This window comes from Alosa sapidissima, chromosome 19 (assembly GCF_018492685.1).
Source record: "Alosa sapidissima isolate fAloSap1 chromosome 19, fAloSap1.pri, whole genome shotgun sequence".
Lineage (NCBI taxonomy): Eukaryota > Metazoa > Chordata > Actinopteri > Clupeiformes > Clupeidae > Alosa > Alosa sapidissima.
Genome location: NC_055975.1, coordinates 18230622 through 18245800, shown reverse-complemented (window position 1 = coordinate 18245800; position 15179 = coordinate 18230622). Strand labels below are relative to the sequence as shown.

The window sequence follows — 15179 nt, the reverse complement described above, 5'->3', positions numbered from 1 at the left end:
CAATATCCTATGTCTGGGTCCCACAGAAGGTAGCCTATACCCAAGCCTTCAGGGTAAATTCTGGAAACACCAGAGACAGGAAACTCTGCTTGCAGAGTCCAGTCATCACCGAATCCTTTTTCCTGGTCTTGCTTTTTATTAAGTAAGATGCTACTAGCCTTAAATAAAATGTATCGTTTGTCGCTTAAACAAACAATAGTGCCCATCAACACTGAAAGGCTATTATCAAGGAGTTTGGCATAATCATCTTTTCCTGTCTTTTTGCAGCACAGGATGGTGTGACGTAAAGATTGGTAAACCATAGATATATAGGTTTAAACTCGGACGTTGCGGTGGAATTTTACTTAAAAACATCAGTCACATCAAAACTATTATTCATGATTATTTTCGGTTATTTTAGACATTGCCAATCTTTCGTGCCTAGACATTCCCAAGCCTTTAAATAGCATCTTCACATACCTCAAAAGTTAGATTCGTTCCGCCTTGTATCTCGGATATATTGTTTGCATTCTAAACTAATTATAATCCATCTGCATGATCTTCGATACGCAGTATCTTTGAAGTTTTCTTAATGTTCCGTCAGATTCCTCAGGTGAACCATTCCGTCAGAAGCTCCATTTACGCGAAAGAAAAGTTTGTTTCTCCTAAATTCCCATGCGGCTGGAGAACATTCACGCGGACACTGATGCGCTAGATTTAATCCACATCCTGATTTTCACATGCTTCCTGCTGAGTGAAGCAATGCTAAACTATTTACCTGGAGCTATATGCACACAGGTGAGGTGCGGTGCGGAGGGGTGTTTCCCTATCCGTATTCTTGTGATGTAGCCTAGTATTGCACTTCAGCGCCGCGCAGAGGACGTCTCTGAAATCAATTCAGATAGTGGTGTCGTCCACCAAGTGATTTGACTTTAACTGGCCATTGCTCTGTTTTTTATTTGGCACATCAAAGTTATGACGTGTGTGTGTGTGTGTGTGTGCGTGTGTGAGAAAGAGAGAGAGAGAGAGAGCGAGAGAGAGAGAGAGAGAGAGAGAGAGAGAGAGACTAGGTAATTGACATGATTTCGGTGTATGGTAATGAAGTCTCAGCAGCCCAATATCATATTAGATAAAGTCATGTTAATGTATGTGTGGTATTGGACTGTTAATGTATGGTTAATTATGTATGTGTGGTATTGGACTGTTATTCTGTATGCATTCCATTGCCACAGTTTCTTTGATCTAACTTGTGCTACCCTGCGTCTGACTTACAGGGCCTGTTTGTTTTCGTCTTGGCTTTGGGATATTCTTGTGAGGGCGAATCTTTCTGTGAGACACAGACAGGTTTCCTGGGACCAGACTCTCACCCACATGACTATAAATAAGTCCAAAAATACCATGGCACACGGACAGCAATCCTCATCTCCCCCCTCTCACACTCACCATGACCTCTTCATGACTGACTCAGTGAGTGAGAGCATGGGAAAAATGAGAAGTGAAAGTGTGCAAAGAGAGATATTCAGGTTATGCAAGAAGACCGATAAAGTAAAAGGAAAACAGGAAAGATATGATGAAATGACACAAGGAAATGTAAAGAGAGGGAGCAGTGCAGACACAGAGAGAGAGGAAATACAAGAGCCCTCCCCAGTGGTGGAGGATAGAATGTCTACCCCTCCCTCACTATTTATTTATACACACAAACAGTTTTTCTGTTTTCCTGGAGACAAACAGGGGGTGGGATAACTCTCTCCCTCTCTCTCTATCTCCGTCTTGCAGTCTCTGTATCTACACAGACACTTCTTTAAGATTGTTCGGACATACCAGAGGATTTAACTGGAAACGTAATCAGGAAGTGAGGCTATTAAAAACTAACAAAAGGACAAAGTTGGCAAGGGTGAGTGCGTGTGTCATGCTAACGTCACAACAAAGGGCTTAATATGAATGACATTTGGATGCTTTTGTAGCACAATTGATTTGGTTGATGCGTGTATGCATTTTTTTGTCCTCACCTGGTGTTATTAGTGACTGTTTTCTGGGATAACATGAAGGGTGGTTGGATGTTTTTATTTTTATGAGTATAAAAGTTATTGTTTTCTTTGATAGAGTCACATAATAATAATCATGCATACTAGGTTGACACTAGGTTAAAAGATTTACCTTTGTGAAATTGTAATGATTCTGATAAAAGGACTATGTAGCTACATATTCAGTCTTTCCTCTAGCCACCTCCAAGCTCGCCACTAAATGGAGACGACGGAGACAGCCATTACCCCTGATGGATGTCTGGAGCAAGAGGCAGAATCATATATGCCCTCTGTGGGGGGTGAGCTTGAGGGAGAGCCTCAGCCAACTCAAGGAGTAGCGTCAGACTATCCCTGGACAGGGAACCCAGTGGGCATCACAGAGGACAAACAGGTGCACGTCCACATCACAGACTCTGTGCACCCTCTGTTTGTGGAGATGTGTTCTCCATCCCCTGTGCAGACAATGTCTCGTGTCACGTCAGCTCCACTGTCTGCGCAGGCTTCCGCTCCAGCTAGTATGGAGCCATCTGCCCCAGGACCCATGCAAACCTCTTCCTGTGTCGCTGCTCAAACCTTAGCCTCTCTCAGTGAGCACCTGACTCCTCAGCTCCCTATGCAGTGCTCACGTTCTCCATCTCCTCCCTTAACAGGCGTGTTTACCATCCAGGCACAGACTTCTGCTTCTTTAACAGAAACTGTGTCCCATCCTCCCCAGGCAGTCCTTTCTGTACCTGGGCAGGTGTCTGCTCCTCACCTGACCCAGACACCTCCCCTTACACCTGCGCAGTCTTGTGCTTCTCTGGCAATGCAAATCTCTCCGCTCTGCTTTGCGCCGCTGCCTGTGCAAACATCCCCTCCACCACAGTGGGCGGTGGAGGAGGAGGTGGCTGCTCATTTCGGGACGTGCCTGGAGGAGGTGGGTGTCCTGGAGCGCCGGCGGGAGGCACTGGTGCACGAGCTGCTGCAGCTGGAGCAGCCCATGATGGAGGCGGTGCGGGCGGTGCGGGCGGAGCTGGCTCAGGCGTACGGGCGGCTGACGCGGGCACAGCTGCAGCTGTTGTGGCGGCAGGAGGACGTGAGGCAGGTGAAGCGGAAGCTGCTCAACGTGACCAGGCACAGCATCCAGAGCCAGGTGGATCTGTCGGCACTGCAGTATGAGGTGGCTCAGTCTGTCATCATGCAGGTATGTTAGAGCAGGTGCTGTAGCACACAGCTCACACACAGATTAAAAAAGTGAATTCCAGCTATGCAGGTGCAGGGATACCATATACCCCACATACACACCAAAGTCCTCAAATATGCAACCATACAACACAATTAACAAATAGAACTTAGCTTGCATAAGAACACTTTTAGTGCCTTCGTACTCTATGTTGCATCGGGTAAACAAACTGTAGATGTGTGTTTTTCACATTAGTGTTTGTATATTTCTTCAACTCTGTAGCACTTTGAGATTGCTTAATATAAAGTGCAATACAAATAAAAATGTATTATTATTATTATTATTATTATTATTATTATTATTATTAACTCCACATGTGATGTGCTGATCTGACACAAAAATGTGTTTAAGACTTTTACTTCACACACACAAAGAAAAAACAGTCATTGCTCCTTGGCAGATTATGATTGGTTTTTACCTTATCTCGCCACTAGGAGGAGCTCCAGTCCCAGGTCCTGGATCATTTACAGGAGGTGGCCCAGCTTCGGGAGGACCACAAAAAACAAATGGATAGTCAGCAAAACAACCTAAAGAAACGCCGACGCCGTCGTACCATGAGTGACCTCTCTCACTGTCGACGCTTCTCTGCTGACCTCAGTAGCTATACTTGCGGCAGTATGAAGATGCTGGAGGACTGGTACTTATTGGTATTTTGAAAAAAAGTGCAAATAGGTTAGGTCAAGTTTAGGTGTAACCTATAACTGTGGAGCCAACCTCCAAAAAGAGAGTTCTCCATAGAATATTGTGTATGACTTTAACCTCACTGTGACCTTGGAAATAGAAAACATGGATGCAGAGGGAATGTTATCTTAACTGCCATACCACATACCAGACATGTATAATTCTAATTTAAGTCACTATTTACTAATACTAATTGTCACTATAGATTTGTATATTTGTGTGTGTGTGTGTGTGTGTGTGTGTGTGTGTGCCACAGGTATGAGCCCCGTGTGCTGGCCCTGCTGAGACGCAGACAGACTGCAGAGGAGGTGCTGAGGAGGAGCAGGGAGCTCACGGAGGAGCTGAGGACTCGTCTCCTACCCCTACAGGAGGAGGCGCACAAGCTCACGCTGCAAAGGAAATGCCTGGAGCAGACGATTGCACTGATGGAGCGGGAGAGGGAGGAGAGTGCCACACAATACAAAGTATGAGGAGAGAGAGAGAGAGAGAGAGAAAGAGAGAGGGGGGGGGGGGCAGTAGGACAGAGGAAGGGGCTGGAAATGTCAAGCTAAAAAGGGTAGAATTTACTTTGTGAGTGTATTTAGTGGATTTAATGTATTGCAAAACCACTCAAAATCAAATCTTTTAGCATTGTTGAAAGAATATGAATGAATGCATCAATATATGACTGACTGATTGTCTGACCGATTAACTGACTGATTGAATGAATGAATGAATGAATGAATGAATGAATGAATGAATATTCTTAATCTTTAAACTTTTACTCAGGAGAGCATCTTTTATCTGGAGGAGACTATGAGAGAGCTGAAGACTGATCTGCAGATGCAGAGGATGGCCAATGCAGAGCTGAAGCAGCTCAAGAACAGCCTTCTACTGGAGCTTCAGTCTTATGGGTATCCACTACTTTCACTACACCTCACATTATACAGACAAGAGCAATCGTATTATCATGCATGTACTACTTCATGATAGTTAAAGATGCTCATCCCTGTGGAGGAGCGAGGGTAGGCAAACATGTGACTTTGTGTTGCTTATATCTTAGATGCATTCTGAAAGGTTCAGCCTTCGAAAGTAAAAATGAAAAAATACTTTCAGTTTTCCTTTCACATTATATTTTGTGTAATTCTGAATTCAAAGACATGACTTTGTCTATGTAGTTCTTACAGATTTGAAAACGAAGACCTTTCTTCCCCCTTGCATTTTAATGTAATAAACAATGCTATATTTTCTACACAGGTGTAGCATTAGCATCAGTGAGCATACAGACATGGCCAGTGGTGGAGGAGAAGACTTGTGAGCAGTCACTATTGGAAGATCAATTTACCCAGGAGCCAGTTATTATCATGTAATCAACATACATGATCATCTGTATGTTTGCAGTGATATTTCAACATATATGTTAAATAGTCTATTGTTGATCATGTATACTCTGCTGACCCTGCCAAACACATTTTGGCAAAATATTATAATCTAAAATATACATATTGAAATATGCTATGATTATAATGCTGAGCACTTCTGAAAGTTTGATTGAAGTGATTCTATGTATGATAGGTGTCTAGGCCCACAGTGATTATGTCATTGTAAAGGCATGATTAAAAGAAAGTGTCTGAATGTGCATTAAATCAACCTCATTTGTCTGATGTAGCTATAGCAATCTAAATCAAAATTGAGAGATGAACCACAACATTCTTACCCTCAACAAATTATTCTGTGACTTTTTCCAAATTTGTGAACAGATTCAAATAGGCCTATATAGTATTTGTCTACAACAGTCATGCTGTTCATCACATTTAAACTGAACTGAGCAAGGCTACACATAATTTAGTTGTACCTGTGTATAAGGACAATAAACATACAAATTAATTCATATACAATAAACAAATGCATTCATTCATTGTCATCAGAATTGCTTTCCATATGACATCACCAGAAACCACTCCCCACAGGTCTGTAAACCTGTCCAACATCCTATGCTGGGATAGACTCATTAATCTGTCTGAGATATAATCTGGCTGGCACCATTGCCAGTACTGCTACTGCAGTTAATTTGCAGTAGCAGTACTGTAGTCTTGGTGGTGTGTCCCACTTGCCTATTGTCCCGCCACTTTCCTAATATCGTACTATACTGTCGTGTGCCACTTGCCTACTGTCCCGGGCTACTGTCCCATGGATTAGGGTTAGTATAGTTGGTTAGTTGTACAGGACTGTATCGCAGGACTGTAGCCGAGTGGCACGAGCCCCCAACAACAGTACAGTATTTTTTTTCTCCCTACACAAACCACATGCATCTATGACAAAGCAATATCTGATTTTTATTGTTGACATACTTCTACTTGGGATAAAAAAATATTGTAGGGTAGCCTATTTGAAGATGCATATTGCATGTGATCCCAAGGCTACTTAGCCTAACGAGCCAGACCCGCTAGGGTGCGTCTAGATTTCTAGGCTAAAGGCTACTATTATTTACCTTAAAAACAGATTAATGTAAATATCATGCCCAAAATGACCAGTGGTCTTCTTATTTATCTTAGTACATATTCTTTGTCCACCATAAATAAAGGATAAAAGTCACTGAATTAGGTTTAATCAAAAACAATACATTAGACCATTGGACCTAAGAAGTGAGTTGTTAGCATACGCCAGAGCCGTATAAAGGTACTGGCATGGCGCGCTATACAGATAGGCTACAGCATGCCACCAGAGAATTGCTAATGGGTTCTGACACTGTTGTAGCCTAGGAAGAGTGACTTTTAGCCTACTTTGAAAACTGACAAAAACAGGTATAACCTCTTAGGCCTAATAAACGTGGTTTTATAGCAGTGTCCAGAAGATGGCAGTAATGCAACTATCAGGATGCAGGCTGTCGTAAAATCTCAGAGAAGAAGAAGGCAAACTTCTCTGCTTGTAACATTTAAGAAGTGGAATACTCTATGGAAATACTTTACAATGGATGATCGTCAACTGGATCTCACCGAAGAGCAAATAGCAATCAAGTCCAAATACCCAGCTATCAATAAGAAATATGAATGTGAGTAATGCTGAGAGGCTGTGTATCATCTACTGAAAGCTAACTTATGCTAGCGATTGCTAGTTAGCCAAGTTTTGGATCTGTTGGGTTTCACGTGGTGTGTTTCAGAACAATGTGTATATTTATTAGAAACAATGACAGTATAGCTCGAAAGACACAATTCTCCAGTTACAGCTGAGTGGCAGTGGCAGTCTGTAGCAGTGTTGCGTCTCTCTTGTATGTAGATTCTGATCCAGGAAGTGAGTTTACACACAGGACTTTGCCCTATGCCCCTTTGGCGATTACAATAAAGCAGAGACTAAATATCATGAAAACAGATACAGTCAGGTATCCCCACGCTAGCAAGCAAGGGGGGGATGGACATGGAACATTCACCATTCATAGCTAATCCCCACTCACAACTGTGGCGCAAGAGGCAGCACCATACCACATTTGGGTCTCAGTGCCCATGGGAACCCAGGTTCGATTTTGGCCTGTGGTCATGTCTCTATCCCTCCTATCTCTCTCTCTCCCATCCACTTCCTATCTCTCTTCATTGCCCTGTCGATATAAAGGCAAAAGGCCAGAAAAAAAAAAAAAAAAATCAACTTCTTGTGTGTTTTGCAGATTTGGATCACACTGCAGATGTACAGTAAGTAACTCTGGTTGAAAGTTTTAATTGGGTCCTTGTAATATAGCCACCAGAAGGTGACACTTGGTGTTCTCTGTTTCCCAGACTCCACTCCTGGGGTGATTCCCTGGAGGAGGCGTTTGAGCAGTGTGCCATGGCGATGTTTGGTTATATGACCGACACAGAGACCGTAGAGCCTATTGATACGGTGGAAGTAGAGTCAGAAGGTGAGACTGACTTCAAAACGCTGGAGACTGGTTTTGACCCACTAGATGGTGCCCTGTTCTTTTAGATAAAATGCATAGACAGAAATAGATTTGTTGGTTGACTGTTTCTTTGTGTTTGGGAAAAAAATTGCAGATGTTGTAGTAAACCTGTAATAAAAAACATTGATGTACGTGTGCGAAGTCAACTTGTACAAGTCAACTGCTGTGGTGTTTGATAGATAATGGTCTTAGGGTTGCCTTAAAATTTGATCTGTTTAACTGGACTGATCATGAGTGCAATTACTTCCCTCTAGCCCTGCCCCAGCTGGTCTCTGTTCACATTACATTTTAGTTTGTGACTCGAGTCCATTTGTGTAATAAACACAAGCTTTTATTTACCAATATCGCTTGGCCACGCCACAAAAAAAGAACCTGGGTTTTTTAGAACATTGGAAATGGGTGTCAATCAAAGATTCTAGAGCGGAGCGCTCTAGAATCTTTGGTGTCAATGGCCTCCTTTCCAGACTGACCTGCAGAGCAAATGAAAACTCCCAGGCTACCAGACCACCGTTTTCTGGCGGAATCTGGTCCGGTCTCGGGCCCGCACCTGAGTTCAGTAGACTGCATTCGGGCAGTTCCAGCGTTATGGATGTGACAATTGGACTCATATTGGTAAACAAAATGCCTTAGAGTGGGGGCAAAATTAGTATCAGTGAATTAATTTGCATAACTTTTAATGTAACCTCTGAATACTGAGAAATCCTCAAATTTCATATAATCAATTTCATCCTAAGAATACAAAGCATTTTATCAGCGTTATGGATGTGACATGAAATGGACACACTTTTGTGAGAGATTACAGGTTTTCTACAAACTCTGTGAATTTTGAAGGAAACTGCCGAAACTATGATATATGTAGCATGAAGGAGACTTGAATGAACACAAAAAGTGTGTTTTTGAAACTATGCGTCATTTTCGTAATGCATTATGTAGGAAAAACTGGCGTTATGGATGTGACGGTTTCATGTTATGGGTGTGACGTGTCTAAACCAGTCCTCGACAAACTACATAAAACACATAATTAAGTAGTGAATTTTGATATGAAACAATTGAAATAGTAATCATGAAAAACTAGCGATGAAATTATTGCTTCCTCAGTGCCAACTAAGAGACACAGGAAGAATCAGGACAAGTCATTTAATATATAAAAAATATTTTTTTTCTTTTACCGTCATCAATTTTGGTCAGTGATTCCCGGATTACTGAAACACCAGGGAACATGAAACTTGGTGGCCACTCCCTTAAATAATTAGCCCTACCTGAACCGTTGCACCCACGATGACAAAATATTTATGGTATGTTAGTCTCAAGAGCCCGCATCAACCTAACCCATACCCACTCATTTGTGATTTGCATACATAAAGTACATGTGCACACACGCACCCACGCACGCACGCACAGTCGCACACATACAGACAAGCAAGCACACACACACATAAACACATACAGACAGGCAAGCACACACACACACACACACACACACACATACATGAATGCAGACACATACAGACAGGCAAGCACACACACACATACATGAATGCAGACACATAAACACACACACACGGGCACGCATACGCATGTGCACATGCCAACACACACACACAAACACAGGCACGCACATGCACACACACACAGACACACACACACTTATAAACAAAAGCAAACTCACATATGCACACACTCATTTACATGCACATGAGTTGCAGGAGTAGGAAATGGAGACAAATTGACAAGCGTGATTTATTTTTGCGAAGAGAATATGCAGGACTGAGAGGCGGTCATATTTTGTACCGCTATGCGGTACATCTAGTTTATTGCTGCCGTTACTTATGTTACTCTGTGGGTATTAGTTACAGAGGACCTGACACTTCAAATGCTGGCATATCGCGTCACATTTAAAATTAAACTGTGTTAAGCAGACGTGAATGGCAGGCTGAACAGATCTGCAACAGAAGCAGGTTGCTATGTTAACTCCAGCTGCAAAGTCAGCCATCTTCACCAGCTAACACGATAATCCAGTTACTGTACAACAACAGTATGACAGTTACAGGAAGATAATCGCTCAGATTTTCGTTATTAGGCCACTTGAAAATAGGCTATGGCTAGGCTAATCACTGGAGGTATTTTAATATTATGTTTGTTTTGCTAATGGTTAGGCAAGGCCTCCCTGTGGTTTTGATCAACCTAATAATCTTTAAAATGTCAATTGTAAACACTAAGGTGAAATGCGTTGAAACTGACATGCCACCAGAACAGACGTTTTATCGGCTTTGAGGTATAATAAAGTCTCCAGTCTTGTAAATTCACATTATGTAACATCCATAACGTCACATCCATAACGAACCATTAAAGGTTTTAAAAGCAAGAAAGTGGCACAATTTGGTCATCACACTTTACATTGATATAAATCAGCTTTGCACAGACACTATGGACATTGTCGCATCAACACTGTATGTGTAGCATAAACTTTTCCTATACAACGTTATGGATGTGACATGGCCATGGAACTTGCTGACTTAAAAACAAAAGCCTTACAAATGTAAGGAGTTGTGCTCTTAAAGGCAAGCTGAGCATAGACATTGCTCTACCATTCCCTTGTCAATCTGGAATTTGTCAAATGGCACAATTTGTTTGAACCTTGGGTCCATTTATCCACTTTTTAAATATGTATAATATTACCATGTGAAAAATGTTGTTTCTGTATGGTTGCACACCATATTTATGATGTAAAAAGAGTGTAATTATCCATCAAATTCAATCAGATCAGTTACAAACAATAAAATATAGACCTAAATGAAGATTTTAACAACAGTTCTATTTGCGTATGCACAACTTTTTTTTTCCCATGGTAAGGATGACCTTTGCATGGAATTGCCCATTCACATTACCAAAATTAAGCGAACCAACAAAAAACAACACAATCCAAACAAATTCAGGTCTGGATCAAAGGGTCTAGTGTCAATGAGCCCTTCATTTATCCTCATAATTACAAAGAGCATGTAAGAAGACATCAGCAGCATACCCATAATTACCATAAAAGACAACATACATCAGTCATCACATTACACATTTTACAGGGTGGTTTACATTACTTTAACAAAAGCCATAACACTGCTGTCATCTCTCCTCACAGGGGAAGACATGGAGTCACTTCTATTCCATTTCTTAGACGACTGGCTGTATAAATTTAGTGCAGATCTTTTCTTCATTCCAAGGGTATTGTCTCATACATTTCTATCTTGAATGCCGCAGGGCTGTTTGTATGATATACGTCACCATTTGATCGTACGTAGGTTGCGTGAAATGATTTATTTAAGACATAACAGGCTTTGTGGTGTTTTCATGAGATGGTTATGGAATTTAGCAGACTCTTTTGTCCAAAGCGAATAATATAAGGCGATAAGGAAGGATACTTACCTCCATGAACAAGATATTTTGAAAAGTCTTAAAAGAGAACTCTAACCTACCAAGAGAACCTACCAAGTGCATGTGTAAATATTCTGTTAATTTGATATCTAAACTGTTTTTTAATTGTTCTATTTACATTCAACATTTCTTTGTAGGAAGTAAAAGTCCTGCACATTGACAGAATGCGCTTCAGAATCCGATCCATTGGGTGAGTTTTCACATTATCACTCAAACCATTTTTAATAAGTAGAAGTATAAGTATATATACTTTTTTGATCCCGTGAGGGAAATTTGGTCTCTGCATTTAACCCAATCGGTGAATTAGTGAAACACAAACAGCACACAGTGAGCACACAGTGAGCACACAGTGAGGTGAAGCACACACTAATCCCGGCGCAGTGAGCTGCCTGCTACAATGGCGGCGCTCGGGGAGCAGTGAGGGGTTAGGTGCCTTGCTCAAGGGCACTTCAGCCGCGGTCCACTGGTCGGGGCTCGAACCGGCAACCCTCCGGTTACAAGTCCAGAGTGCTAACCAGTGGGCCCACTGGTTAGCAGACTGGCTACAGAAACTGGTTTGCTTAGCATACACACCCATCTTAAACAGTGGAGACTTGCATTATAGTGCAAATACTCATACAAAGGGTTCCCTGTTCTAACGAATTCTTGTTGAAATGATCCAACATGCCGCAAGGACATCCATCACGCTGTCGTTGGCACGGACAACATTGTTTAGCTAAGTGTTGGTTGAAATATGAAAGCCACCATTAAGTTATATTTAGCTTAAGTTTGACTTGGCTCTTGCTTTTGGCGTCATGTTTGTATTCCTTTCATTCCGGTCATACCCTCTTCCAGACATCTTTTAGATTAAAAGCTCCGCGATGGCACATTAGGTACTGTAGTGTAACATTTAGTGTTGATTCAACACAATAACTTCAAGTCTTTTGCATTGTGTTGTGACTTGCATGCATTCCTGTTTTCTCTCTATAGGTGGGGAGAAGAGTTCAGTCTACCCAAACATCCACAGGTGAGCTGCATACCTCTTAACCAGGGCCCTGTTCAGAATGGTGTTTTTAAGCTGCCAAAAGTTATAAAATAAAATAAAATTAAATCAAGGAAACAGATACAAATTCAAATCTGGCTAGTGATGTATGAGGTGAACTGACACTAGTTCTCATCAGTATTACCATACTACTAGGGAATAATACAAAAATCTTCATGAAAAGCATACCATACCCAGAGGTGGGCACAAATATATCAAAAACTATTTTGTTACAAACTACAAATACTGGCTCATGAAGGTGCCTTAAAGGGACACCAGGCAAGCCTGATGCTTTTTCTCTACGAAACTCCCCCCTCGCTCGGTCTGAAGCTCTTTTCCTTTTCTTTGCATCTTCCGTCAAGGGTTTTCGCTGCTTCTTCGCCGGCTCTGGCATTATACACACGTTTGCAACAATCGCTAGCGTTTCGTTAGCCTGCCTCTGTGCTGTGGATGCAGGATGTAAACTGATCCTGCTTCGGTCGGCAGGTACGATACACTGAACTTGCAAGCGGCATATTCTTCCTACAGGCAGTAGGGGCGGGCGAGAGAGTCTTCATTCGCCCTGTAATAAGTCATTTAACCATATACCGACTTACGAAGATGAGTAATTAACACAAAAACGTTGCCTGGTGTCGCTTTAAAGTCAAAGGTGGGGGCCCAAAAGACCATCAAGTGACTATGATAAGCATAACCTATTGTCATGTTTATAGGTAGTATATTGAACTGAGTGATGAATTTTGGCTTATTTGAGAAAAAACAAATGACAGATTTTTCTTTAAGTATTTGAAATACCTTAAATACAATCCCTTAAAGTATTTTGTTACAAACTACATTTGATTTTTCCCAATCCTGCAAAACAAATGACAAAATACGCTAAAGTAATTAAATACGTATTTTAAATACATCTAAGTAAAATACTAACCACGTCTGACCTCACCCACACCCAGCTAAATGACTGTTTGTACAGTGGCTGGAATAGCAGATGGCTCATACCACTGACGCCTGCTACTCCCACTCTTTGTTTTGACTTTGCTTTGATTTGCAAGTGACATCATTGCTGCAACAATAGATTACAGAAAAGTCTTGTCTTTCTGAGGGCAAAGTTAGCAAACAAAATAGCAGCTTATTTTATTAATGAACACAAAGGTGATGGTCATGTTACTAAGAACTAATACTAGTTTCTGTGTTCATGTAGCCATAACACTTCTGTGTAACATTAGTACAAGTACAACACCAAAGTAAATCTAGGGTTAGATACTAATGTTGTCTGCTGTTATTTTCCCCAAGATGATAAATAAAACAGGACTTGTTTTCTTGCTTCCTACAACTATTGCAGATTTAGACATGATCTGGTTTGGTTTTATCGTCAGCTGTGGATATTCTCACTAGCCTGCCTGGCTCCACCTGCCTGTATATTGGCTCATTTTCTTTCACCAAGATATCGGTCTGGGAACACTCAATGTGTCAACGTTTCCATCAGCCACCAGGATGCTGAGCCAATCAGTGACCCATGGGGATGACGTTACAGTTTAGAAACAGGCAGTGGTAGAGCTAAATGACAATACAATGGTAGTAGCAATGTCAGCCAACATCAAAGAATTGCAGCCATAAAAGCGTGTACATTTGTACATCAAAAGTGTTTCCTTACCACCAATGTGTTATCGGTTTGCAAATGTTAGTAGTGAAATAGGAGTATAATAATATATATAGTATAAAAATAACACCTATTAGGATGCTGCGATCGGAAACATTCCCCAATTGAGTTTTCCCAGACCCCATTCAAAGTGGCTATATAGCTATATGCTTGGTAGTTAGATGTATGATTTTGAGCAAAAGGTATTTTGATTTGTGAGAATGAACAACAGGAGATATAAGTGAATCTGACAGGTTTTACTTGGACTTGCACTGGAATAAGGACTCCATGTAGATGAGTTTTTTTTTATATCCAGTGTTTGTTTGACTACTGTATTGGTCATGAGAGAGTTAAATATTTCGTTTCAAAAGAACACCTTGTCCTTTGTGTGAGTGCCAGAACCATCATCCTGAAGATACTAACTTCACACTAAATGAACTCATTCAGATGTTTCAGGTTTCTGCTGGTGTTATCTTTAAATGGACATGTCCTAACATTAATCTCTCATTTTAATTGACTAAACATGTTTTAATCTTTGAATTTTCCTTGCCAGGGAACTGAGGTCAAGGCGATCACATATTCAGCTATGCAAATACACGACAAAGACAAGCCAGAGATCTTTGTCATTATTGACATCTGAGGATGGAAAATTTAAGCCGTCAACCATCAAGAAAACCCAAACACATCTATTCACATTTTACTTGTGTTTGTGAAGGAAAAGAGTTAACTTAGTAAACATGGTTTCCATGCCATGCACTTGATTGGACATTGGACATATATATTCTCATTATTTGGTACCTTTGGTACAATATTCTCATTAAGACCATGTGTATGCTATGTATATACTGACATTGATTTGTACACTGATCAATATTTAATAAAATCATTTATATAACTAGTAAAACATTCACTTTTACCACATATACAGTCAGCAACCAAGAAACTCCAAACACACATTTACTTCTTACTTTGTAAAAAAAAAGAAAGAAAGAAAAGAAAAACAGGCATTACTTATAAGATTGGTTTGTCATACACAAGTTTAATCTGATTTTGCAAACATGTTTTCCACAAGAGGTATGGTTTTTCCTTTCTTTATATTCTGATACTTTGGCTTTGGGACACCTCATGATCCTCTTATTTAGACATTACAAACATACAAAGCTAAACTTTAATGTAAACTTTTTAAACACTTTTTTTCATCACACCCTTTCAATTTATATATGGATCCAGGTGCATCTCAAAAAAATAGAATATCATGGAAAAGTTCATTTTTCCCATAATCTCTC

General features: G+C 40.8%; 3 protein-coding genes across 3 annotated transcripts in view; 2 read left to right on the top strand and 1 right to left on the bottom strand.

Annotated features, from left to right (window-relative positions):
• Window positions 1-725, bottom strand: part of si:dkey-157l19.2 (uncharacterized protein KIAA1522) — a 28163-nt gene extending 27438 nt beyond the window's left edge. Inside the window, exon 1 of the mRNA XM_042072337.1 lies at window positions 460-725. The gene's annotated coding sequence lies outside the window, so the exon portion shown is untranslated. The remainder of the gene's footprint in view (window positions 1-459) is intronic.
• Window positions 726-1558: 833 nt separating this feature from the next.
• LOC121693763 (syncoilin-like) lies at window positions 1559-5799 on the top strand. Its single transcript, XM_042073409.1, has 6 exons — window positions 1559-1873; window positions 2202-3186; window positions 3660-3862; window positions 4163-4370; window positions 4675-4799; window positions 5143-5799. The coding sequence occupies exons 2-6, from the start codon at window positions 2224-2226 to the stop codon at window positions 5201-5203; spliced, it is 1560 nt and encodes a 519-aa protein (XP_041929343.1). The 5' UTR covers window positions 1559-1873; window positions 2202-2223; the 3' UTR covers window positions 5204-5799.
• A 947-nt stretch (window positions 5800-6746) lies between these two features.
• Window positions 6747-14797, top strand: zbtb8os (zinc finger and BTB domain containing 8 opposite strand). The gene is made up of 7 exons (XM_042072362.1): window positions 6747-6937; window positions 7544-7568; window positions 7653-7774; window positions 10947-11029; window positions 11377-11429; window positions 12209-12245; window positions 14447-14797. The coding sequence occupies exons 1-7, from the start codon at window positions 6763-6765 to the stop codon at window positions 14531-14533; spliced, it is 582 nt and encodes a 193-aa protein (XP_041928296.1). The 5' UTR covers window positions 6747-6762; the 3' UTR covers window positions 14534-14797.
• The last annotated feature ends 382 nt before the right edge of the window (window positions 14798-15179 follow it).